We start from the raw sequence: 27,076 nt of genomic DNA on the forward strand, positions 1-27,076 counted from the left end.
GCAGAAAGGTCTTTTGTCTAGAAGGGAGGCCTAAGTAAATTTGCTGCAGCTTTGCTGTACATAAGAAAAGATAAAAAAGTGCTACTGTTATTTAGCAAAAGACAACTAGTGAGGAAATGTCCCTGAGCCATAAAGGATCTATAAATACCTTAAGAGATGGGCTTTCCTTTTCTATTCTGCAGGTAGCTCAAGATCAGAATCTCCCATGAGGTCTCCAGAAACCATGCCTTGAACATGTATTTGAAAGACCAGGAGACCTGTGTAATCTGCCTTGTCTGTAGCTACTGGGACAAAATTTACATAGAGTTCTAGTGGGTCTGACCAAAACCTCCTCTATTTATTGTAATTTGCCCAGAAGCATTGAAAATCAAGAGGTATGGAAGCTGCATGGAATAAACAAAGGGTAGGAGCCAAGAAAGCAGCATCACTTGGGAGAAATGAAGGAGATGATAATTGTGAGTGAGACCTGGATTGACAGGTTGCAGGGGGTTGCCTTAGGCTTCCCCTTCTCATTTTAGCTTTGTTTCTGTTAAGTAAACAAGAACTGCTACATTGTTAAGCACCAGAGGCCTCTTATGAGCGTGGGCATTCATGTCCTGCCAGTTGGTGAGGAGACAAGCACTGTAATCTGGCGTAAATCTCTGTCATTGCTGGTAAAGGGGGTCCTCTCTGCCACCAGCCCTAGTCACCCATTCTCATCCCCTCTCCTGCCCTCGTGGTAGCATTCACACAGCCACAAGAATTAATCCAGCCAAGGATGGTTTGGTTTCAGCATCAGTATTTCAAATCAGAGATGCCCGTGCCTGCACGAGAACAGGGGCGGGGAGGAGTGTTCCCTGGCAGTACCACTGGGAATTTGTACCAGATCCAAAGAGCAACATCTGTGACCTGAGACATCAGCATCAATCAAGTGAGGAGGCAAGTCCACAAGATGCCAAGCTTTATATACCTTTTTTTTATCAGCTCAATGCCTCACCTACCTGAGTTTGATGTGGCCCTCTCTCCCACAGCTCTCTGAGCTGCCCAGCAGGAGGGAGGAAACGGAAGCCAGCCAAATCAATTGCCTTCACACCAGCACTGTATTTTGTTGCTGTATATAGCACTACATTTTCTGATTTGAAAAAAACTTACTTCTGCCTTTATCTCTTTCCCTTTGCTACATTTTCTTTTCATCTATGATAGTGTCTTTTAATACTATTAAATAAGCACAGAGATTCTGCTTCCCTCTTCCTTATACTGTTTTCCTTTACTACTCTTCACTTCATTCTCTCCTTGTTGCATGTAAAGTCTCTTCACCCTCCCCTCCTGACACCCATTGCAGCTTTTCTGCCCTTCTCCCACTACTCATCTCACAGACAGATACCCCCCGCTTCCCATACTCCGCTTGTTCCCCACCTCACACTGAGCCCAGCCCCAGGTGCACCTTTGTCTCCCTCATGGACAAGAGGGAACTATTCTGGAGGACATGATTCCTACACAAAGAGGTGGGTTTTATCCCGTCAGTCCTCCATACTGGCCATGGCAAAAAACCTTCATTCAAGAGAAGCAGGAGCAGCCAGCGATGGGGAACAATGCTGACCATGGCATTTTCTTTTTCACATGGCAGTGATACAAGAGGCTGAGGATCCTCCCTGGGGAGAAGCCCTTCCTGAGAGATTTTATCTGTGAGTGTGCATTGCCTAGTGCCAGCCCCCAAGCAGAAGCACAACAGAGAGGTTTGCAACCATTACCAATCAGATTTTGGTTTTCTTCTTGTACTTGCTTTGATACCCACAAAGATAACTGAAATGGCAAGATCTGTGAAATACCCAATCTACTGCATGCACATTTAAAACCGAATCTGTCAGCACATCACCCCAGCTGCAGAGAGATTAGTCAGAATCTCCCCCCTCAACTTTTCCCTCCTAAGTCTCTTGCTGGGCTCTTGCCTCTGAGTTGATTCCACTTTTAATTTTATGTTTCCATCAAAAGCAGAGAAGTAAAACAGCTGAAGGGGACAGATAAGGGATTTAGCCCACTACAACCACCATCCAACTCCAAATTGGATTGACTGGCTGAGTGCCCCCAAATCCTCCATGGATAGGCAATTTAACAGAAAGAAAAAACTCCACACACAAAGAAAAATATGCAGAAAATAATAAGGCCACTTTTGGAAACATAACAGTTTCAGCAATGTGTACATGATTATAGCCTTAATTCAAATGGAAGGTAGCATACATACTCTTTTGTTACACAGGAAAAAAGAAGCCCAGACGATTAATTAATTTGTCCTTTTCCTAATTGATTTATTTTTTAGCAAGCCATCACCTAAGGAAGAACACTTTAAAAGGTCATATTACATCAGCCTAACGATGAACCTCATCCCACTTGTCTTTGACAGCAACCAGTAATGGATACGGGGGAAGACTACAAAACAGGGGTGCAACAAAACAGATAGGAAACAAACCGTGCTGAGAAGGATTTGAGGAAGAGGAAAAATAGGTTAAGGCAGGTGGAGGAACTAAAACATTCTCTTAGCTTTGTAGACAGCTGTACATGTACCATGTCAGTGCACGCGAGGCTTTGCTCCCATGGATGAGCGCACATGAATTTCTATGGAGGCAGCTCCCAGCAGGAGCGGTGCGTGCAGGGACCCGCGCTCTTGGCCATGCATGAGCACTCCCTCATGCAGCGAATGGACATCAGCTCCCTCGCCTGCAGAGGCAGAGCAGCGGGGATTTGGCCAACTACTCATTTGTAATATTTTTTTAATTTGCGATATTGCCCCTAAGATTCAAACAGTTTTTAACTGCAAGCAGAAACCATTTCTCCTCAAAGTGTGTGCTGGCATCATTTATAATTGTCCAGCTAAAGGGAAGATTAAGTTTATAACAATCCTACCAAACACCTTTGCCCCAAACCAGGCAGATCTCTGCCCTAGTAGTATGCTGTGCCATCCTAATCTCTTCCTCTCACTAGCCTTCTTTTAAATTATTCCTGTTGGCTTCACAACTTGCCTTCCCTTGATCTCTTAATAGGATGGTGAACCCCGATCCCTTTCTGAGTGATCTGCCTGCAACATAACCTTTCCAGACTGCCAAACTTCCATTTGCTCCTCATTACCCTCCTGTGGTGCCATCGGTCCCTTTCTACATCTCAAGCTTTCAATTTTCTTTCATTATTTTTCAGCTAGGAAAATGCAGTTTAGCTTATTTGCTGCTGAACCACCACAGTAGTTGCTGAGTAACAAAAAGTCAGTGGAGCATTACAATGTTTGCAGCAGCTCATTTAGCAGCACGGCAAATGCTTTGCACGAGGAGAGTGCGGTGATTCCTGTTTGCTCCTAATAATTGGAATGTCTCCAGTTTTAATGCTGCTGGGCTGTTATTGTTTATTTAGGGGGGTTTGTCTGTTTTGGGTTTTGTTTTTGTTTTGTCTTGTTTTGTTTGTTTTTCTGATTTGGTAAAACTGAGTCTCCATTCATGATCTGCACATAGCACAGGCCCACAAGCAAGAGCACAGCAATGGAGGGTGGGATCCATTTCACCCCAAGAGCGCGGCCCATCCTGCCCCAGGACAGACAGCTCCAGCCATGGGGACCAGCCACCCACTGCCCCCTCTGTGTCACCCCAGGCAGCTAGCAAGGTTACACCTGACACCCACCCTTCAGGTGAGTCAAGCTGGATGGGGCAAATGCTGTCTCTGGGGACTCTGCCTGCTAGAGTGACAGCAGCACCTTTGGTTAGGGGCTGGAGAGGTGCTTCAGGCACCAGAGGAGATGGGGGTATCATTCTTTTGGCAAAATACCAGTTTGTACAACAGATCCCCACTCTACCTACTGTCCTGCCTGCTTCTGAGCATCAGGTTATTTCTGGCCTTGCTGACAGCTGTTTCTGTTCATCCAATGCCTGTGGGTAGCAATACTAGCTCTGACATTCAGAGTTAATTGACCCTCATCCCTCAAGGACACGGAGCAGAACAAAGAAAGGCTACGCTATAAATACACTGAAATAGGCCACGCATCCTTGTCTGGGGAGCCCTTAATCTCTCCTGTCATCATCTTGCCCGGGGGTTCAATGAGATTGTAGGTTCTCCATGGTGCCTGTCCCAGGCATTAGACCAGGGGCAACTCCATGGCTGTGGAACCTTCCTGCAGCCCACAGAGATGCTCCAACCCCAGCCCCACTGGGGGCACTGGTCCCCTCTATTACCTCTTGTGTGCTGAAACACATCCCCCTGGTCTGCCTTGTCTTCTCAGTAATTGTTACTAAACCTGGATGGTTCACTTCATGGCTGGTTGATTAGGACAGTGTGTTCAACCATTTATTCATCAGAAGCTGTAATTATATTTCAATCTGAGGCATAGCTGCCACTGACAAACATCTGCTTGGGCAAAACACATTCTAAGCTAAAACTTGGGTGATACACAAGTTGGACCTACATGTAGTGGCGTCATTGGTGCAGTCATTACTTGAGACAACAGAGGTCTCAAAATAGTAGTAGATTTTTTTTTCATGCATGTAAACCTGTTCTATGTGAGTGTATGTACGTAGGACATACCTGTTGACCAGCTCTGAGTAATTTCAGCCTGCTTTTCTGTAGTTCCACCAAAACCCAGAGAGGGTGGGTGGGACTCAGGGGTGAGTGAGGTCTGCGGGAATTCTGGAAGAGGCTGATGAAGTGACCTCCGTGAGAACAGAAAGGCACTTGCCTTCCATTTGCCTCTTCCTCTTTAATATTTCAAATTTCAAATATTTTTACTGAGCCATTTGCAGTCCAATACTAATAATGATAATCACAAAATCACTGTAGGTACTAAAGTGTGTTTTTGAGACATTCTAAGATGGTCAGTTGAATGCTATTATATAAGAAGAAATTAAAACTATTTTTTCTGTGCAATTTTTTTTTTTTAATTTCACATCTGCATTTAAAAAGTAAAGATAGGATGCCTCGAATCTGGAATATAAAAAAGCAGTTGCCTTCACATTCCAGCAATACAAATACAGCATGACAAAATATATACATACATACACACACAACCCCCACACACCTCAGCCTGCACAGCTGTTAATAAATATGTATTTTACATTTAGCCAGTAACTGCCGTTCAAGGTTTCTTGCCAGATGCTCAGGGACGAGTTAAATATTACTTTGATTACAGGGTAATGCATTCCCCATATCAAAAGCTAGCAAAAGGAGCTCCTTTGATAGCAAAAGAGACAGCCAGTGGTGATTAAAACAAGCAAATGTCCTGGGGAAGTGTTTGAAGCGAACTGCAGGCCCTGATCAAAGCACAGATAATGTGAGCAACACATGGCTAGGAGGAAGAAGTCCTGTCTTTCATTAGACCAGCACACACTATTGGAGAAAATGAGCAACTTGTGATACAAAGGCCTTTGACCAGGTCTGTCATTTGGTCTAATAAATTCTTGTGTCTCCTATCTATGTTGCTTCTCTTGTGTTTGCAGACCACTGCTGAGCCAATACTCCTGCTGCTACAGCAGAGGTAAGTCTTGCTGACAGACTTGACTGATGCCACACTGTCTAACCGTTTATAGGAATAATCTCAGAGTCTAATTATTCCAATACAGAAATGCAGCTCCCAAAGAGAATTTATTTGAATTATTGAAAGAGAGCTCTGTCAGAGGGAGAAGAAACAAGAACTTGAAAGACGTGTTTGTCAAAGCCCAACACTTCTATTATACCAACAGCAAAAACCTATTTTCCAAGATGATGAAGCTTACCATAGAGTGAAGCTGTCTGAATTATTTCTCACAATCACTCTATGGCTTTGTGCAACTTTATTCCAGTGACTTCAGATATTTGTTTTTTAATCTGTAGCCACTCACCCTACTGCCCTAGCTGACTATCCAGTTACCTGCCAAACCGAGACAAAAAAAAAAGCCCTTCTGCCACTTTCTCCCAAGAGCTGCAAGACTAACAAGAAGCACATCTGAGAGCAACCTGAGAGCTGAGAAGATCCATCTCCAGCTCACATTTGGGATTGTCTTATGCAGGGACAGGAGTTGGACTCCATGATCCTTGTGGGTCCAAGTCAGGACATTCTATGATTCTATGATTTGCAAGGGGTTCACTGCTTCTTAGCTCTTCCTCTCATCAGCAGCTTCCTCCACCCTGAGGACTTACGACCTCTGAAGAGAAGGAGACTGAGGAGACAAGGAGAGCCTGAGCCACATGTGGTACTGCAGGAAGAAAACCATGGGAGAGGGAGGAAGAAGGGAAAGGTGATGGGGATGCAAATTTCTGCAAAGGCAGTATTTGATGTAGAGATGGGCAACAGCCTGGAAAAGAAAAAGCCTGGAGTTTGTGCTATAAACAGACATAAAACATATTTTGGGATTGGAAGTGATTTATAGTGAACATCAGTTGGGTGCCCTGGAGAATTGTGGGATGGGACTGAACCAAGGGGAGGCAGGTACAAGTTCTGGGAGAGAAGTGTGGCTCTTTTGTGAGAAGCTTGCTTGAAACTGCCTCTCCTTCACTGAGGTGTGCACAGGGTTCCTCCAGGGGAAGGAGCAAGACAAGGACAAGAGGGGGGAAAACATTAAGCCAAGCCTTTATTCTTTTGTGATACGAAAGCAAATCCTTTAGTGAAGGATTTTGATTGAAGGTAATGCCGACAGAGGCTACAATTACAGATCTGCCAGTTTCCTTCCAAACCGTCTGTGAGGAAAGGAACAGTTTCACCAGCCTTCTCCACTGCCAAACAAGCAGGCAGGAGTGAAACAGAGTGGCTGACTAATTTCCAAATGTCAGGGTTTGTCTTTTACTTTCTTTCTCCCCTCAGTTTTACAGCGGCAGGCTGCCCATTTTTGATGGCAGTGCCTTGAGCAAGAGGACTGTTACTGCTCTCAGAACTCTGGCTACTGATGCTGCACGCTGCTCCTGAAGCCTCATCACATAATCCCTGAGGAACGCATCTTCATCTGTTCTTCAGGGGCTAGTTTTTCTCAGTCTGTTTAATATTGTGTGAGAAGCAGCTGCAAAGTCCTGCGCAAATGTCACTTGTACTTCCCTTGTCAGTGAAGAGCTGAGCTCTTATTGCAGATCCCAGCTTTGTACCACCATGTACCTGTATATTCCTCTTACAGATACAGTACATTGTGTACAAGACTCTTCAAAGAGCACGTATATAGTTTAACAATAACACATCACCAAATGTATTCCCTCTCAGAGAGAGAAAGAAACAGTATTTCCCAAAATAAACACATCTCCAGTCTATTAATTCCTTCCATATTCCTTCAGATGAAGACCTGGGGAAGGAAATGAAATCGTAACCTTTCCCTGAAAGCCACGCCACAGTCCTTGCCTGACTAGGACATGGCACAGCAGAGGTCTTCGCTGGGAAGATGGCTTGTAAACCCCCAGCAGCTCTTAATGAAAGAATTGACTCTTTGGCAGTCAAAAATCAAATTTTGAGGTATACCCAGAAGTAAATAAGAAACTCCTGCAACTGTTGAAAAATGGGGTGTCAGAAATGTCCATCAGTTACTGGACATCAGACTGCTCATGCTGCAAACCATCAGATGGTTTTGACAGCTGTGTTCTGCTGAGGCTGTAACTTCTCTGAAAACGCTCAGGGGTGATGCAAAATGGGGTAACCCCATCTGTAAGTCACTTACATGTGGGTAAACATAGAAAAGCTGCATGCAAAAGCACAAACAGAGAGGTGTGAATGGAAAAATAAGAGCACTTCACCTGGTACATTAACAGAAAATTGAGAAGAAATAAGGGGAATTACAGACATCTCTCCCCTGCATGCATTTCAGCATAGCTGTTCTTGTTTTTCTCTTTCCCCCCTTCTTTCAGCTTCTCCTTTCTGCATTGCTGACCATTTTAATAACTATTTTAAGGGTGTTATTTTTCTCAGCACTGTTTACAACAAACTTTTGCTTTGCCACATCTATCTTTTTATTTCTTCCTCTATTGTCTCACTGGTTAGTTACACACCTCATCCTACTGCTGGGGCGATATCTCCCAAATACACACTTCAATTTTTCTTATTCCTCCCCATTATCTTTGCACCAGCCAAAGCCCCAATGATCTTTGAACTCGGCTCCTTCTTCCTTGCAGAGGTGTTAGCATCACAAGAGATTCTTCTTCCCCCTTTACTTTTTTCTTATTTCACTGCTTCTTATTCAGTCTCATTATCTCTCTTTTCCACCACCAGCATAACCACCTCAAAGCTGCCCCTATGTTTCTTGTCTTCCAACCTCTCCCAAGACTCTCCTCATTGAATTTCCCAGGAGGATCCCTGCAAAGATCACAAGATCCATAGAAAGCCCTGCCAAAGTGATGAAATATGCATTGGCCCTACCTGCACTGGTAGTGATAGCCCTTTCAAGCCTCCTGTGTCAATCATGAACTCTGCTGTTCACATGGTCTCCTGCAAAGACAATAAACCCAGCATGGACTCCCACAGAGAAAATAAAAGCTGGAAGGGCTCCCCTGGTGCTTCACATTACCCTGAGGCTTCAAAAAGGTAGGGATAAATATATTCAACCTTTGCAAGTAAAGGAAGCACAGCAAAATGTTGTGGAATGACTCATTTAAAGAAGTTTCAGAAATGTGAAGGGAATACACAGCACTGGGTTAAGATGCAAGGGTGATAAAGAGCAGAGTGGTGTAAAACTTACAAAACTACACAGGAAAGAAAGGAGATAGAAAGGAATTAGAGTCCCAAAATTCAAGGTTAAGTTAACCCAACTGTTGCACACATAGGCAAACAGGACCAAGTCATTTTTGAAAGGCTTAAATCTGTCTCGGCACCTTGCTGCCCCAGGCTCTCTAACAGTCAATGTGTGTCCCTAGACTCTAAAGTATTTGACACCCTAAACCCTCTGTAGCATTATTAGTTCTTCGGCCCACATTGACATCATCCTAAACTAGGTCTAGCGTCATTTAAGTTGCAGAGGACACACATAAGGGAATATCTTTGCACACAGGGCTGTAGTCTTTTTGAAAATCATAAAAGCTTAAAGTAGTTAGCTTTTTTCCCATCCACTGGCATCAATAAATTATATGAGGAAAGAGGGCTGGAAAGGAACTGGGTCTTTGGATGAAGTACAAGAAGGAAAAGAAGGCAGGCAGTGCTGCAGAGCAAGGACAGGAGAATAGTCTGCCATCTTCTCATAGCCCTTTGGCAGGTTCTCAGGTACAGCCATGGCTTGCGCTGCCTGCCCAGGAGTGCTAAACAGGCTTGAGCTCTTCCTCCTTTTAGCATGAGGGAGCATGAACGAGCAGCACCTCCAGCCAGATTGTGGCTGTGTCCCTCCCTCACTGCCTAGCTGACCTGGGACTTTAAAACCCATGACACCACTACTGACATTCATGTATGCAATTCATTTCACATCAACAAATTTTGAAGGCAAAGCTTTTGCTCAAAACCAATGGATTCTGCTTCAACTGTCTTAAAATGTAGCTTGTTTTCTCCAAAGGGCCATTACAAAATTCAGCTTTAATTTGATTTTTTCTACTGTTTTTATACAACCATTTGCTTCTACACCAGAGAACAGATGATGCCAGCTAAACACAAATTTTTGCCAGTGTGACTCTAATCACTTCAGTGGAATTGAATTAAGTGATGTGTTTAGCCTCACTTGGTAGTGTTCCCTGCCTTCTGCTTTTGATAAATTAACCAGAGGTGATCATGGGTTTTTAATAAACTGACCAGGCCTAATTTCTTCTTACAGCTGTGGGCTTTCTACCTGGTGAGCATAAAAAAAGGCTTACTAATATTACTATTTTCAGTCATCTTTTAACCTACTTTCTTCTTCTTTATATTTCATTTCAGTGTTTAATTTTTAAATTTATCCCTTTTTTTTTTTTTTTTTACCAAAATACAAGTAGAAATGAAGCAATGTGTGAAGTTTGAGAAAAATTAACCATATAAGTGGTGCTTAAAAGTATGTTGTTGTACAGCTCTATAAACTGGGAAGAGAGGAAGAGCCGGGGGGAATAATCCTTTGTTCAGGCCAGGCTGCCTCTGTCATCCGAGAGGACAAAATTAAGACAGTAGGGCACTGCCAGGCTGCCATCTGAAAAGTGCCCAAGGGGAGCTGCGCTCTGCTAGCTCAAGCTATTTTCCTTCCCATCTGCTCAAGCTGATTCAGGGAAGTGCATTATGCAACCAAACTGTTCCACTGTGGTCCTGCTACGCTAAGGCTCAAATGGATGGGGCAGAGCCCTTAACACTTCTGGGAGAAGTTCTGAGGAAACAGAGTGATTATATCAAACCACGCTTTCCAGTCTGCGACAGTAAAGCTACTGCTACATGGCTACCAAAAAAAAAAAAAAAGACCCAAGGAAAGATGAAAAATGAAGATTAAAACCGAGAAAGGCTGAAGTACTCTCACTTGTATTAGCAAGGAGTAATAGTGTGAAAACCAATCAGGGCAAGAGGACAAGACTAAAGACACACTACCTGCACAGCTTGGTAACAGGTGTTTGGCAGTGTAACAGTGATGTTATCTGACATCAACAAGCTGGGGCACAGTCACCTGCAGTCCTTCAGCTTGTCTGATATCACTGACTATGGGAAGTGGCATTTGTAAATCGCACATGTTAAGTGCTTGCCCTCAGCTAAAAAGAAATAAACATTTTAGTGGCTATTTGCGAAGTGTGATAGAAATCCATACCGATATTTAATTTAGCAAAATCCTTCTTCAAATTTCCTACATTTTCTGTGGTAAAACTATCTGATGGTGTCCTTTATACAGCCTATAGTATTACAAATGACATGGTCTTTCTTGATCCTTATGCATATGACTTTTATGCACCTCCCAGCTCTATTTGGTAGACCAGTGTTCCACAGAGGACCCAGCTGCCCTAGGAAAAAGACTGACAGCAAGTTTGTTCATCAGCTCTTTTCTGAAACTCTCAACATTCAGAAACCACAGACATCCAGTCACTTCTTCAGAGCAGGGAGAAGAGGTTGGTCACAATGATCTGTGTGACCAACTGTTTCCAGCTCTGTCTACCCTTGTTTCTTCCACAGGTGAACAAGAACCCCCAACATCATTGCTGCACTGATTCAGCAAGGCTACATGAACCTGTCTCAGGCTGTTATGTCACGGGTTTGCACTAGTCTCAAAAAGCCCATTTTCCCCAAGAACAGTCCAAGCTGTATTTCAGGAAGGTGTGGATGTACAGGATGAAAAGCTGAAGAGGCCATACCTCCCTTGACAACACAGCTGCATCTGGTGCTGGCTTCAGAGATGCCCCCTGTGCACTGATTTGGTTCTATGTTGTGCTGTATTTATGTATTATAAACCACTGTAAGAGTCATCGCTGCTGCTGGGATGTATTTGACAACCAGGCTGCTGCCTCCACTGAAAATGGACGTAAGCTCGCCTTTGAAGTTGCGTATCACTCCCTCAATGAGCAGGATGTGCACAGGACTTCTATACAGAGCTTATTTCAGTTCTCAGATCTAACCCAGTTGCCTCTACAGCGGACATCAGTGGACAGACTGTCACTGACTTCCATGGGATTTGGATCAGGCTTCATAGGGCTTTTCTTAGGAATGCCAGAGGTCTCCAGAAGCATATTGGGAAGCATCTTCCTATGAAGATCTTGGAAACTATCTTAAATTGCATGCTTCTTGCAGCTTTAAATAGCTAGGGCTTTGCTGATATTTCCTTACATGAAAGAGAACTGAAAGTAATCCATTTTCAGAATCAAGTCTAGAGCAGAGACAGCAAAGTATTTAAGTTCTGAAATGATTAAATAAGCAGAGTATTTCTAAATTATTACTTCTTTATCTATGACAGCTTACCAAAGTGATATAACATTATCATCTTACCTTTCTGTCTGCCTCAAAGCAATATCAGAGCAAAGTATGACTCAACAAGAATATACTTGGTAAATATAAATGGCTTCATCAAAAGACCAAGCGCCACAGGACAGAAGTAACCCATTTTCAGCACACTGACAGAATTATGTCGATTCTATTATAAAAATTTTCATAATAATTTAAACAGAACTGGTTCTTTTTATTATTTGCTTACAGTTGAAAATAGACAAGAATTGTGAGATATCTTAAAGTTATTTCAGGTCACCGATATTCCCAAAAGTTCTGAAAATTCATAATTAATTAAAACACAATTGCATGCCAAAATGTGACTATATAAAAATGGTAAGTTGAAGTGAAAGTATGTATACCTTGCACCTCAAGTCTTATTTCTCACACTGTAGGGGTTTGTAGCCTTGTATAAATTACATTTGGTTTACCCTGTCACAGTTTCTAAAAATGAAGCTGAGAGTAAGGAGAGTGAGAAGGAACAAGTTCCTTTTGTCTGTCAGACCTGTAAACTCAAGAGCTGCAAACAATCTCCACCACTTTTGTCTCATTAGCACTCTTTAGGGATGCAAGTGGAAATCAAGTTATTGATGGGCCTTAAAACTGACTTTCAAGACATATTATTTTACTATACCTCTTTTATACATCAGTACAAAGCTGCTAGTTACTGATGCTTCAAGCATACAGTAAAAAAAGAAAGAGGAGTCTATGAAACAATAAGCTCATACAATGTCATGTTATCAAAAGTTGTTACGAGAAGTGTTGGAACTGTTAGCAATCGTATTTCTGATGGCTTCTATTCAGGCAGTCTCTGTAGGCTTCCATCTTCCTTGGCCAATTCAGCAGAGACAAAGAGTACTTTAGTTTCATTTTCCTGGGCAGCATGACTCTTATTTTTCCAGACTTGCCAAAAATACTTCAGAAATCCCTGTTCTTTCCTTCTAACTCATTTGTATACCTGTTTGTTCCTGTCAGCGACTGATTACGGCTGCAGCAATCAGCTCGATCTGATCTCATTTCCACCACAGATGTTTCGTTTTCGCAGCTTCCCCTCTTTGTGGACATTCGTTGTCTCATTTCCCTCTGCAGGGGTTTTAGTCTTTTGTTTTTGTTTGTTTGTTTGTTTCCTTTTTCAACTTTAACAGATGCTGCAGACTGCTTTTTGGTTTAAGCTCTGTCTGTGCCGTGCTCCAGATGGCACCAAGTTGTAAAATGGCAAAGAAATGACTGGACTATCATATGGTTTCAACCTGCCATGTGAGTTGCCTCCAATGATACAACAGGTTCAGGAATCATTGTGCTTCAGCACAACTCCCACAGGCCAGTGACATCTATTGGCATCACATTTCTTCCCCAAGGGCTCTGCCAAGGAAGAACAGCTCTGAAAAGCTGGAGGGACTCAAGGGAGGGAAGACAAACAGAGCCCCAGTGCTCTGGATGTGTTTCTCTTGGTTTGGGTGCCTGTCTGGGACAGTGATGTTTGGCTGCAATAAACCATGAAGGGGGATGGTGTTGTGAAGCAAACAAGGGCTCAGCACATGATGAACAGGAGCATCCTCTCTCTTGGCAAGTGCTTGGTAGGAGTCAGGGAAGCAACCATGCAGTTTGTGGGGCCTGAGAAAGGCCTTTCTAACAGAAAAAGAGGGATTGCTTTTGCACTACTTGAAATATCAACTGCTTTGATAGTATTTCTCTGACAGGTTCATTTCAGGTAAAAATCTGATATGATAAGAAGTACGTGCACCGAGAAGATATTTTCAAGTGTTATGTTTGCTGCATGGACTACATTTTGCTTTTAAGTACTGACAGTATTTTAAAGCTATTCCTTTGCCCATACCATTATAAAAGTTGATTGCCCATACTAAATAAGGCTCAATCTTGTTGCTGTTTGAGTGCCACATACTAAAATGCTGAAAGAAGCAATGATCATAGGTCAGCTAATAGAACATCTGCCTCTGAGTCAGTAATTACAGCATGCCCCTGCATTCAATTTAGGGGTCACAGGGCTGCTGAATGTGCCACTCTCGTGTGAAATATAAAACAAAAGTTCTAATCACTTGTTGGCCATTAAATAACTGATGACAGCTTTCATCAGAAGCTCACAATAGCTTTGCTCCTCTAACTGTGCCAGGTAATTACATTCTCTCTACCTAAATGAACTTTCAATTACAGAGAGTACTTTTCTCCTCTAAACTGTTTAGAAATAATGCTATGCACTGTTAAATTATTGCCCTTGTCCCACCTCAAAAGTGGCTCAATTTCAGCACGAGACAAAGACATCCAGGTTCATACAAGGCTGCTCCACACAAGCTTTGGACCAGCCTCTACTCAGCTCCTGAATGTTGGGCTCTCAGCCACCCCATGCAGCCCCCACTGCTGGAAAAGGCCCTGCTGAAATGTGCTCATCACTTTCCTCTGCTGAGACCTTGCACAGCAGCTCTTTGCACCACCAGGTAGTACTCCAGCACAGGCAAAGGGCAGTACGGGATAATGGCATCTGGCCCAGCTGAACTGAAGGGTATGAATTGTTTTTTCTATTATCTCAGTTTTGCATTTGATTATTCATCAATGCAGTTCAGGCACAAGTCTGTTTACTTGCATTGTGGGAGAGGAAGGTTGATTCTCAAGAACATGGGTACATCTGAATATAAAATTATGCCCTTCATCCCTGGCATCATAGCCATTCACAGCTGACAAGAAGTGTTTATCTCCCAGGCAGTGTAATCTACATCTATTTGATGGAAATATGCTCTCTAACAGTTTTCCATATTCAGCCCCGAAAAAAAAAAATCTCATATGCACATTTACAAAGGGAGAACACAGAAGCAGCGAGAAATATGATCTCTTTATTAACATTAGTTGATCATAATAGTACAGTGTGTTTCAAGAAGATGGACCCAATTTGAAGTCACTATGCTTTGAAATTGGGTCCATCTTTTTGAAACACCCTGTATATAGAATCTTCCATGTTTGCTTACAACAGACCATTTTGCAGAGAAATAAATAAATAAATGTTTTTTTTTAAATGCCTCAAAGCAGATATCAGACTACTAGTGCAATATTTTGTACTCCGCAAGCACAAATCCTTCTTTCTTCTTCTGCACACCCGCAGCCATCCCTGCTCAGCAGCGCTTTCTTTCTGCCGTGCACTTTTGCCTGAGGATTTAGGACTCCCGTCATTCTTACCTCAAATGACCTCGGCCCAGCTTAGCCAGCACCCTCCAGATTTGACCCCGATGCAGATCTCACTGAAGGAAAAGGTCTGCTCAGTGTCACTGGGATAATAAGACAAATACCCCTAAAGCCTGTAGCTCTGATCCCCGGCTATCTGCTTTCAGTAATCAGATTCTGGAAAGCTGTTACTGCAAGTCCAGTCGGTGCTGTTATGAGTCGCAGTGCGGTGCTGTGAGGCTGACAAACCCAACTAACGGCAGAGCACTGGTAATAAATGCCCCCTCAAGCTGTCTCTTTGAAGAGGCAAATGCTTATCAGAACTATACAGAACTCATAGGAAAAGGGGGGAAAAATATCTAAAGGCACTTTGAAGTCCTTTTCTTTTGTATTTTTCACACAATAGAAGGCGACGAAGGGAAGATGTTCAGAGCCGTTAAGAACTGTGGGCATGAGGTGAGCTTGTTACATAATTATCTCACAAAACTCTGCTGGGTCTTTCATGGCTACGAATTTTCACATAATACTGAAATTATGAATTCCTAGAGCCTACCATTTTTTCTCATTTCATTTGGGGGAATTTGCTTTTACCAACTGAATTGAAATACTAAAATGTCTTGCTTTGTTAATTACCACAGAAATCCTGAAGACAAGGACACATTGCAGGAATATGAATTTGATGTGACCTAAACAACAACTCTCTTTTTCTGCTAGGGTTCACATAACGGGGAAGAATCTGAGACCGGAGAGGTAGGAAAAAGGCTATGGCTACATCTAATTTAACAAAGTGAGAGGACAGAGTGAGGAGATTTTAAAAGCAATGTTGCAGAGCACTGAGTGATGTAGTGTGGAGAAGATTTATAATTTGATCTAAGGTTAAACAGAGATGTAAACAAGCCAGATTTTGGCATCATCAGGAAAATAAATGGTTGGTTACCTTTCAGTCCCTTCAGCTTTACTATCAGTTCAAGTCCTTATTTCTCCTGAGCATGAACCTTCCTATAATCCTGAATGAGAATTTCTGATAGGAAAGCACAGAGGTTGGTTCTTTTTTTCCCCCCCCCTTCACAACACAAACCAGCAGCACTTGGTAACTGATTGCAATGTAAAAAACAAACAAACAAACAGCGAGAGAGAGAATTAAGACCCCTTGTCACTGCAGGAATGTAACCGCCTATTTGCCACATACACATGCTCTTTGGATTTCCATACTGTTTCCTCTCTGCTTTATGCTGGACATAAATTAGTTAAAAAATCCATACCATTCTCATTGTGAAGAAGAGAGATGAAACAGAGCTCTGCTTAGGGCAGCTGCCACTTGCAAACAAAAAGGAGGGGAAAAAAAATAACCCTAAATGCACATTATTGTTGGCTGGCAGATGCCTTCAGTGGTGAAACTCAACTCACACACACTTACAGACCCCTATAGACTGTAACCTCTCATTCCTGCTTCTTTCTGAATCGACTGCCCTGACCACCTTTCTCTCAAACCCACCTCCCATGCCCTAGACGCATTCTTTGTCTCCTGTTGTCAACATTTTGCTATTTTTGCTTCTCCATGAAGAAAGAATTAGCAGTCTGACTTCACTGCAAAAGGCTAAAGGGCAGCATTAGATACTGCAGAGAAGCTGGGAAAGGCAGCAGCGAGAGCACGTGTGGCAGCTGAAGCATGAGGGACAAAAGCAAAAGGCAGGGGTGGGACCTAAGGCATCAGAGACCATGGCCAAGGGACACTGCTTTGGAACAGGGTCCATACAAGGACGCAACTGGTGGAAAAACAGCAACGAGGGCAAGAGGAACAGGCTGGGAGAGCAAGTAGCACACAAAAGGGTTTATAACCACAAGAATACATTTCATCAAGAACTCTAAACTGAAGCCTGGATCTCCAAACCTCTGTGCTTCTGTTTCTAGCAGTTAGTTCTGAACCCCACAGACAAACGCTGAGGTGTCCTTCTTGGGCGTCCATGTGGTAGCAGACCTATAAAAAAAGGTAACAGCCTGTTTCTTCCATTTGTTCAGGTAAGTTAAACAGGAGCATCCCTGCTCTAGTGTTCAAATAGGGTTTTCACCTTTCAGGCATAGCTATGGAAACTTACCTGGAAAAGGATGTGGCAAAGTTAGGAGTTGACCATTTTTATTTAAAACCACTTCTCTGATGAAAAATACCTAATAATTTAATGATCTCTAGCTGAAAATCTGTTTTCTGTCTTGATACACCACTGTTTGGTGTCGTGTATCAGGTGCCAATTATACCCAGCATCTTCTAAATTCACCTTAACCAAACAATGGAATTTCTTGTCATTCCCAGAGCACCACAGAACAGCGTGATCTCTGTTCCTCCACATCAGTGATAAAAACCATAAGCCTCATGAGAAACAGAGGCACTCTGGCTACAGGAGAAAATGGAAAAGCAAAGCACATGTCACTAAGTAATAATTTGTCTCGCCTGTGCCCAGTTTGTGATATCTGGATCCTGAGCTGTCCTTGACCTGCAATCCTGACTTAAAGTTAAGCCAATGAGAGGCATCCTGCAGACACAAAAAGGACTTAAAAATGCCAATGGCACTGACAGGTGAGTTCTGGTGCATCCTGTTTGGCAAGTTTTAAGATACCCCTGCTGCACAGCAGACAAAATGTGACATTAGCCACATCACTGCAAAATCTGGAGTCTTACTTTAAATCTCTAATGAAGCTGGTTTTAAGCAAAGGTGCTGCTCTGCGCAGGGTAGCTTGGGGCAGAGGCACACATCCTTCTGTCAGTTCTGTCAGGCGGAAAATCACCCCTAGGAATCACAAACCAGGCACTCCAAATTAGTACACGTTTTTTACCATGACCTACCTTTAGCTCCCAGTGGCCCGGTTCCAGTGTGGATAACAATACCACTTTCTATCACAGGGTTGTCATAAAGAATTCATTAACATTTGTAGATAAGGGGAAAGCATCACAGAAGTGGCTGTAGGAAACAGTCTTGATATATCAGTTCAAGATACACTATAATGCATATAGATCACCACATTTGGAAATGTTAGTGGAATGTTAGTAAATGATGTACAAATGATACACAGGCATTGCGTACCCTCCTAATGAAGGAGGAAAGGTAAGGACATCCCATATGAATATATAAATTAAAAACATACCATAATGCATTTGTGTAAGGAAACGGGATGGGACACCTCTCTTCTGGCACTTCCTAGTTCTTTATGACATAAACTACATGTATTTTTAATACGGGTTTTTTTAGGTAACATCCTTAACAAAAGACAGTTTAGACAAGTAACACACTTCTGTAGTTCAGTTCTAAGAACCAACAAAGGCTGAGAGGTTTCTATGCTAACAAAGGCTTTCTCCATAACCAAAGACATAACTGCAAAAGACACCAGCTTCCATTACCACCACGTTATAACTAAATCAGACCAAATAAAGCAGTAGACTTAGATTTTAAAGGATAGTTATGAATTTGATATGAATGAAGCCTAGATAAGGTTGCCGAGACAAGCGTCACTGAGACTTCAAAAAGCAATCTTTTTTATTTTTCAGATCACAAAGTGGCACTGTAAGCCAACATAAAGGTTTTGCAATAGTAAAGATATGACAAGAAGGTGCCTAAAGGACCCAAGTGTAAAGAAAATACACTTAGAATCTAATAAGATCAAGCAAGCTGAAAAAAATAATTAAGATAAGCTGGTCTAGATAAAATAAGAATATTCACAAGCTTTTCCAAATAGCTGTCATCTGGGAAGAAAAAAAAAAAAGAAAGGAAAAAAAGAGAGGGGGGTGGGCTGGAAGATGAACAAATAAATGTATTTGCTAATAAACAGGAAGATAGTACAATGCTTACACCCTCAGCAAACTGAATAAATACTTTTGCTGTCAGGCACCCTTGGCCTGGAAGGACAAGGGGGTTGTTGATTCTTTTAATCTACGGTAGCGATAGTTTAAAATGTCTTTAGTTTCATAAAGGCTATCAACACTATTTTATTGTTCACAACCGACCTGGGTCAAAGTGGCATCATAATAGAGGAAACAAATATCTTCTTGATTCCAGTGTACAAGGCATTAAAAAGCACATCAGGTCATCTGAAAAATCAATCCCTAAAGTAGCATGTAAACATGAATAAAGATTGGAAAAGCTTCCTCCACTGTAAGCGGTTTTAAAACAATTGTCACAGTCTGATGACATTTAAACCATGGAAAAGACATGGGAGTCTGGGAACAAAACTGAAAATAAGGTAGAGGCTTAACTCAAAATCACCATATCAGGTTCCTTCTTGAAGAGAAAAATCTCACAGACAAAACAGGTTGTGGCAATAGGACTGCACCTTTACACAGTCTGGCTTTGCAATGGCAGCGCCTTCCCAGAACTCTGATTTTATACCCTGCTTTGGTTTGAATTTCGAATAATCCCAAATCGCTGTAATTTATTCAAGAGACTGCAGAAATACAAACATGACAAGGAAAATGAGGAAAAAAATACAGGGCCAGAAACCAAGTGCACACTGCAGTTGGCCCAGAGGCGGTATTCCTGTGATACCACAACTGTGGCTGCACTAGCAGTTTTAGGGATTCCCATACTGTATCCCCCTGCCCCAAACCAGCCTGTCCTGCAGCGTGGCACCCCTGCTATGACCCTCTAAGGTGCGCGGGTATGTCTGTAAGACAGAACAATAAACCTCTCTGTGAATAAACCTGGAACTAAAACATGAGATCTGTCAGCTTGAGAATTGATTCCCAGAGCAGATACACCCAAGCTTGTTTAGTTTCAACGCTTGGAGATAAAGGCTTTTGATACAAAGCTTAACACCTTGATAGGTAGAGCACTGTCGTGTTATCAGGTGACTGAAATAACACCATCGCCACAGAAAAACCGGCCACCTCCTCCTGGAGCATTTAATCAGCTTTCGCGCTTGCTTTCACTGCATTTCATCCCCCCCCAGCTCATTCCGGCATCCCTGCCCCGAGCCCGCCGGCTCCGCCGTGCCCGCAGGGACGCTCCGCTGTCCCCGCAGGGACCTTCCGCCTCTCCCAGCCGCGGGCAGGCGGCTGCCGCGGGGGCGTTTCTGCGGAACACAGGCCCGCTGGCCCCAGCGCCCTGGCTGAGGCGGGCGGCAGGCCGGGCCCTGCCCGAGGGGACGCTGCTGTGCCGTGCCGCGCCTCAGACAAAGCCGGCACTGTGCGGTGCGGCGTGGCAGCCAGGCCCGCCCCCAGTGCGCCCCGCACCCGCGGGCACCTGCGGCCCAGCCTCCTGCCTTCCAGGCGCCCCTTAGCCTCTCTCCGCGCGCCTTCTCCGCCCCTGCCCCGCCCGCCGCGGCTCCCCCCCCCCGCCCCGGCCCGTAGGCGGGGCGGGCTCCGGGCGGCACCTCCCGCAGCGGGGCCGGGGCGGCTCTTTCCGTCGGTCGCCGCCGCCGCAGCATGAGCGGGCCGGGGTTGCTGGGGCCCGGTGGCGGCGCGGGGCTGCCGCCGCTGCCCAAGAGCCTGAGCGGGCTGCTGAACTCCTCCTCCTCCGGCGGCGGCGGCCAGGGCGGGCGCTGGCGGGACCTGGAGCGGCTCTACGCGCAGAAGTCTCGCATCCAGGACGAGCTGAGCGGCGGCGGCCGGGGCTCACCGCGCCCGCCCAAGCCTCCCAACCTGGACGCGGCGCTGGCGCTGCTTCGCAAGGAGATGGTGAGCGGGGCGGGCCGGCGGACGTGGCCGGCGGTGGCGGGGGGCGCTGCCGACGCCGCCCAGCGGGCCTCCCCGGGGCCGGTCGTGGCGGAGCGGGCGTCCCGGGTGGGTGCGGGCCCAGGGCCGGGCGGTGCAGCCCCACGTAACCGGCCCGGGTGCTGCGCGGTGCGGGTACCGTGACACGCACCGGTAGCAGCGCTGGCCCCGCCAGCCTGGGCCGGTGCTGGCGCTTGGGGGTCTGCGGGCCGGGAGCCGGTTAACGAGCCTCGCCCGGCGGCACCCACGGGAGCCCCACATCCATTGTAGAAGGCTTCGGTTACATAAATAAAGACAAAAGTATCGCCAGGGATTCATTCAGTACAGGTGAGGTGCAATTAAGCATAGCTTTCTTCACGACTTTGTTTTGATTCTGTAGCGCAGGGTTATTAGTGAAATTCCCCCGGGCCACCTGGTACGGCTTTTGATTGAACGCTAACCGGTGTGTTGGTGCTTTGCTAGTGCCAGCTGCAGTTGTTAAGACCGATACTGACCTCGGCATTGTGCACTTAGTATTCTAAAACATACAAAATATGGTATTGCCCTTTTTAAGGCCTTTTTCTCGTGGTAAAAAGGTGTTGGAGCACAAGAAACTCTGTTGAAATACCTTTCGGTGGATTTAGAAGGACGATGTAGTCTGCTGAAATCTTAGTCTGCCATGAGTCTTGAAACAAGTAGTTTAAATACAATATAAGATTATCTTAAAATCACGTTAATAGAGCTGCCAGTTTGTGTTGAAGTTCAGGAAGCAAAAGTGGCTATCAGCCCTGGGGCTTTTTTCTGCAGCGTGCTAAGGGGAAGCAAGGATATGATATTAGGAGTCTTCATCCTTTCAAAAAAATCAAGGATAACTCATTATGAAAGTCTAATCTATTTTTCCTAATGGATAATCAAATGGGATGCTTGTTAAAGTAATTTGGCAACTAGACTTACCCTTTGATACTCTGTTATCCTTGATGATAATTTGATAAAACACTTCTGAAGAAAAAAATACCTCTGAACACATCAAAGGCTTTAAAGCAACAGCCTCCTCGGGTCCAGATGTATCTTTTTGTGGCCTGTACAAATTAGACTCTCACGTATTAATACGCTGCCATTCATCAAATAGATAATAGCACTTTATTATTTATATTGAACATGCTTTCTTGCAGCAGAGATAGCATTTCTATTGAGTAATAAACTTGCTTTAAATTTTTGATGGTGTATGAGGAAGAAATGCACAGGAGCATCTTTCCCTGCGTGATCAGGCAAGGTGCTACGTATAGAAGTTTTGAAAGATGAGAAAGTGGTGGATTTAGATGCCTTGGAGGGGGAGGGAGGAAAGGAGAGGTCACTTCAGAACTGTGATCCCAAGGAACAGAGACGATTGCATGGGACTGTGCGTTATAGGTTGTCTTGTAGGTGCTGTGATAAAACTCTGGGGTCAAATGCAGAATTAAAATCTGGCTGGAATTAAAATCTTTATGCTTGTGCTAGCAGGCTTGGGCATTTCTTCAGGCTTTTGCTACCTCAGGGATCAGACTTGAAAGTTCTGAAGAGCTAGAGGCTGCTTTTATTCAATTGACTGTTGTTTGTGTTTCATTGTTTGACAGCTACAGAAAAGATATTAAATGTAACTATGTGGTGTTACGGCCTGTTAAGTTAATTCTGCTGAGCAATTTCTATCTTGGAGATTGCGCTTGGTGTAGAACTTGGTGTAGAATCTTCACAGTAAGCACTGAAGTGCTTTACAGAGCTGAAATGGGGGAGTTGCTGGTGAAAATTCTCCTGCGTTCCTCAGGAGACAAAGAACAGTTCTTCCGTCTACAGGTTGAGTTTTCTGGCTCAACTCACTCCTAATTGGTCTTTGAATAGTTCTTCGCTGCAGTCTTGTCCTTCAGATATTTAGCTCTCATGTAAGTCTACCTGGTGGGTCTCCTGTTCACATGTCATAGCATTAGATGCAACTTCACAGCATCCTTTCTCACCCAAGGCAAGCAGTTTGTTTAGGAAGGGCAAGCCAAACTTCATCCACTGCTACTTCCAAAGGCTGATGTGCAGACTTTATTCTTGGGCAGGTAAACAGTCATTAGCTTAACAAGTCTGATGAAATTACTTCAGCAGGGCTAGATGGAGGTGGATATGGTACAAACACCTCCCTTGTATTTTCCCTCATGCAGTCTTGTTTGGTTGCTTTCATTTTACAAATTTTTGCAGAAGGTCATTTGCACAAGTGCTGGTTTCCTCTTACAGAATAGAGAGCAAGGAAGAGTAGCATTTGCTTCCTGCCAAGTGCATGCTTAAACAAGGGAAGAGAAAGTTGTTGTGTTCATTTTACAGTGGAAAACAGAGATGGGTAATGAAAAGCAGCATAGATCTGAGGTGGTGGAAAGGCTTGTCCATAACCTCCTGGAAGCTGGCACAGCATTCCACATCTTGTTCCATGTCTTGTCCTAAAGTCCTCGTGTTTGGTCTGTATGGGACATCATGTCTCAGCTTCACAACCTCACCAAGTAGTATGTGTTGGTCCTGAATGACGCCGTATTCTTTTTTTCTCAGTTGGTAAGTTGTTGTGGTGATATGTGTGATATTTTCCACCCTCCTCTCCTTCCATCTTTAGAAAAAGGAGCTGGTAGGATAGTTCAGCAATGCCAGAAGATCTTAATGCTAGCTTCTTGTGGTTTTCTCATGTGCTGAGTGTATCTGTCCTTAGAATCTAGGAGAGATTTTTGAGACAAGAATTCTCATTCTGGGTGAAATGTAGCCTGCCCTTCAGGCTGCGGTAAAAGCTACTAACATTACAATTTTTTGTTTGTTTTTTTTATTCCCTCTCTGAGCATGAGTTGTAGCAAAAATTTTTATTTGGTGAAACTGAGGCTAACTAGGAACAGCCTGTCAGCCTAACATTTATTTGAAAACGTAGGCAGAAATAGTTGCTTCTTGAAAATGTTAAATTGGGTAGTGGTTTTAATTTACTGCAAGACAAACACTAGATTTAATTTGATCTGACTTGTCTAGGTGACAATATCAAATGAACTCTCCATTTCCTTGCTAGAGAGGGAAACTGCTTTGAGTTAAATGACTACCTTTATTTTGTTTTGTGGTGCAATGTACTGGTCTTGTACCTGACACAAAGATGCAGACTACAAGGTAACCTTTTTAAACTGTTGCTCCAAATCTTTAATTAGCCCTAGAACTAATATTTTAGAAGTTTGGGGACTGAAATATTAGGCGGTTAATTATAAATCAGGCCTATGCTTGAGTAGCACATGGAAACATCCTGAAGATTTGCAGGCTAGAGTGTACATCCTTATCTCACATCTGCCCTAGTTATGCTGCCTTCAAGTGGCACGCTGTATTGTGCTAGACATACCTACCCTTGTCAGTTGCCTATATATGTGGATATAAAAAAGATAATTATAGTAGAAGATAGTTGTCTGGGAAGTGGAAAGCCAGCCAGAGCTCCATTTGCAACTTTTAAACCAGACTACTTTAAAGAAAACTGAAGAGCCTACAATACTGCGTAAGAAAGATGCGTAACAGTCACACAGTGTTACTGGAAAAGTATGTCTCTTGCACAATGAGGAATGTAGAGTTTATGAATTTATCTGTAATGCTTTGGACAGGAGTGAACTGCTTATTGGAAGTGAAGCAAGGCATTGTAATACAACGGTCTTGAAGTACACTTTGCCCATGTTCTGCTGTATTGCATCACGTTGTTCCTTGTTCTTGTGTCCAATTTATGCTGTGGGGACCTTTGAAAATGAATTATACTTGTGTATTTCATAATTGTTTAAGGTAGAAAGAAGCTTGATGCCTTTGTTTAGTAACAGAAAATATATGTCATTATACTGCCTGTAAAATCACAATTCCAATACATTTTGGGTTTTTTTGTTTGTTTGAATTCTTCACCCCTCAGGTTGGCCTTCGGCAGCTAGATATGTCATTGCTGTGTCAACTGTACTCCCTGTATGAATCGATTCAAGAGTATAAAGGTGCCTGTCAAGCTGACTCTAACGCAGACTGCACGTACGCTCTGGAAAATGGCTTTTTTGATGAAGAGGAGGAATACTTCTAGAAGCAGGAAGATTCACCTCCAGGCTGACGGAGGTTCTTTTGTCCTTCTCTCCCTGTAACATACCTCAGCAAGAACGACTGGAATCTGTACGGATCTCTCTGCCTGAGGAGGAACACCCAGCTACCCCGAGTTGTGTTAAATCCACTTATTTTAACAGGCTGTTAGTACAAGTTACTCATGCAAATACCACTTGAGGAAAGTGCTGTACTCTAACTTGAAGAGTCCTCAGACATGCTTGACAAGAGTTTTCAATTTAATTTGCAAGGTGGGTGTTTTCAACTTACAAATGTTGGTAGTTTATAACTGGAATTTAATCGTAGAAGACAGCAGTGACTTCCTGAGTTGTAATAACTTTGTAAGGGGGGAGGGAAGCCTCCGCTGTGGTGTAAATAGCTATAGGTGGGGTTTTTCTGGTCAGTGGTATTGATAACTGCATTTTGAACAGGCATCTGAATGCACGCACATCCTCAGCTCTACTAAGCTAGTTCTGCTTTTATCAGCTGCATCCAGTTTTGTACTGGGTGGATTGTTTACATGGTTTAATTTTATCCTTAAGCTAATTTTGACTTTTCCTTATTCCTAGCTTACAAGCTGCACGTGTGATAGTGAATGTTATCAGCAGTTTTTTTCTGTTGATCTAATTCACTTTCTTGGTACTGCCACTTGGCATTAACTTTTATACTATTGTCTGGATATCTTGCATCAACATAGCGCTTTGACCTGCTAAACTCTGTTCTGAAATGGTTTGCTTAGCTTTTACTGTATTGCATAGTAAAAGCACAGATTCAAACTTAGTCTGTCTGCCACTATGTGGCTTGGAATAACATGAACTCTTGTGCAAGTTTTCTCGATCATATGAAGAATAAGGAAACCGCTCATATGACAAAATGGGACAAATTGCAATATTTTATACTGGGTGAACTTTGTTTCTGTAAGGTAGACTACAGCTCTTTTTAAAAATGCAAAATAAGTATTTTGAGCACATACTTTGCATATGTTAAAACTTTTTATACTAACTTGTTCTTCGAAGTATAACTTATTTTTGTTTTCAGAACTTACTAAAGCACTCAGTTAAGTTTTTATTATTTCATAGTGTGTAAATGTAACGCTTAATCAGCTTGGAATATGAGAATTGCCAACTATGAGTCTTCACCCTTCTCTAAGTTAAATCAGCTCCCAAAGCGATTTTCATTTCTTAATTCTAAAGCACAGTGCCTGAATCTTGACACAAGCTAATAATTAAGGGCTTCAATCTCAAAGGGTTTTTGCATGGTTCGTGTCTGGCATGCATACAGTTTACGGAAAGAACTGGAGATCACATTCTGGGGTAGCTCCTCTCTTAGTTTTTAGCAAAGGCTAGGATGTTGCAGTGATAAAAGTCAAGAGACTTCCAGGGTGGAGTTTTTGTGCATTCCCTCTAAAACTGGCTTACTTAGTGGAATTTAAAGGCCACAACAGTGAAGACTGTGCTGTAAGTGTGTATGTGTATAAATTATTAATCTAGTCTGTGGCAATGGTTGGATTTTTTTTTAATGTTAATTCTGGTCTGATAACTTCACTTGCCCAAAACTAAAATGAATGATAAGGCAAACACAGATAATCCAAATGGCTACTTTTATATTTAAAAAGTTCAGTGTGTATGTGTGTATACAGACATATATATGAGTATATATACATGCATATGTACACACAACTCTATGCTTTGACTTAAGAATGTATCAGCTTTTAATATAATTTGCTGTGCTTTTGGTATTTAGTTGAGGCTTTTTCTAGTCTGTTGAAGTACTGCTATTTTCTTGCTCTTTCTCAAAAAAATAAAAAGCATGATGTTTAGCATAAATTTTTAATGTTGTGTGTATTTTTATTTACTATTTCAGTGACTCCAAACCTTCACCCCTTTCCATACCTCCCCCTAAAAACCCTATGACTAGTCAGCACCCCTGGATTGAAGCAGGCGATCTTTAGATTACAATAGAAAAGTTTCTTCCTACCTGTATTTGGAATGGGAATTTCCTACTTCTGTCTTAATTGGATTTGACTTAGTTTTGAATTCAACGTAGAGAATCCTGTCTCTACTAGAATTAAAGATCCTGTTTTACAAATTCTTACATGGTGCCATTCATTAATAGTCCCACTGGTGAGAACGGACTTAAGCAAAATTGACAGTACTTTCTTTTAGATAAATGAAACGTAAAAGGCAAAACTATTTAGGTTTCTACTTTTAATGCAGCATGCTCGTGTGCTGGGGAATGTGGAATGGTTGCCTGGTGTTTGCTGTACCAAGAGAAGCATAGAAGTCTTCAGGCATCACTCCACAGCATCATCTGCACTGGAAAAAGGATGGATTATT

The 27,076-nt window shown here is 43.1% G+C and overlaps 2 protein-coding genes across 2 annotated transcripts in view; both read left to right on the forward strand.

Annotated features, from left to right (window-relative positions):
* LOC135579187 (uncharacterized) overlaps positions 1 to 19,578 on the forward strand; it is a 51,663-nt gene extending 32,085 nt beyond the window's left edge. The window contains exons 3-5 of the mRNA XM_065059532.1: positions 3,477 to 3,649; positions 5,448 to 5,485; positions 6,101 to 19,578. Of these exons, the coding sequence (XP_064915604.1) occupies positions 3,477 to 3,649; positions 5,448 to 5,485; positions 6,101 to 6,356 (467 nt within the window). The 3' untranslated portion in view covers positions 6,357 to 19,578. The remainder of the gene's footprint in view (positions 1 to 3,476; positions 3,650 to 5,447; positions 5,486 to 6,100) is intronic.
* Positions 19,579 to 20,310: 732 nt separating this feature from the next.
* Positions 20,311 to 26,566, forward strand: FAM89A (family with sequence similarity 89 member A). The gene is made up of 2 exons (XM_065057729.1): positions 20,311 to 20,633; positions 24,568 to 26,566. The coding sequence occupies exons 1-2, from the start codon at positions 20,382 to 20,384 to the stop codon at positions 24,724 to 24,726; spliced, it is 411 nt and encodes a 136-aa protein (XP_064913801.1). The 5' UTR covers positions 20,311 to 20,381; the 3' UTR covers positions 24,727 to 26,566.
* The last annotated feature ends 510 nt before the right edge of the window (positions 26,567 to 27,076 follow it).

The sequence above is a fragment of the Columba livia genome, chromosome 3 (genome assembly GCF_036013475.1).
Source record: "Columba livia isolate bColLiv1 breed racing homer chromosome 3, bColLiv1.pat.W.v2, whole genome shotgun sequence".
NCBI classification, from domain to species: domain Eukaryota; kingdom Metazoa; phylum Chordata; class Aves; order Columbiformes; family Columbidae; genus Columba; species Columba livia.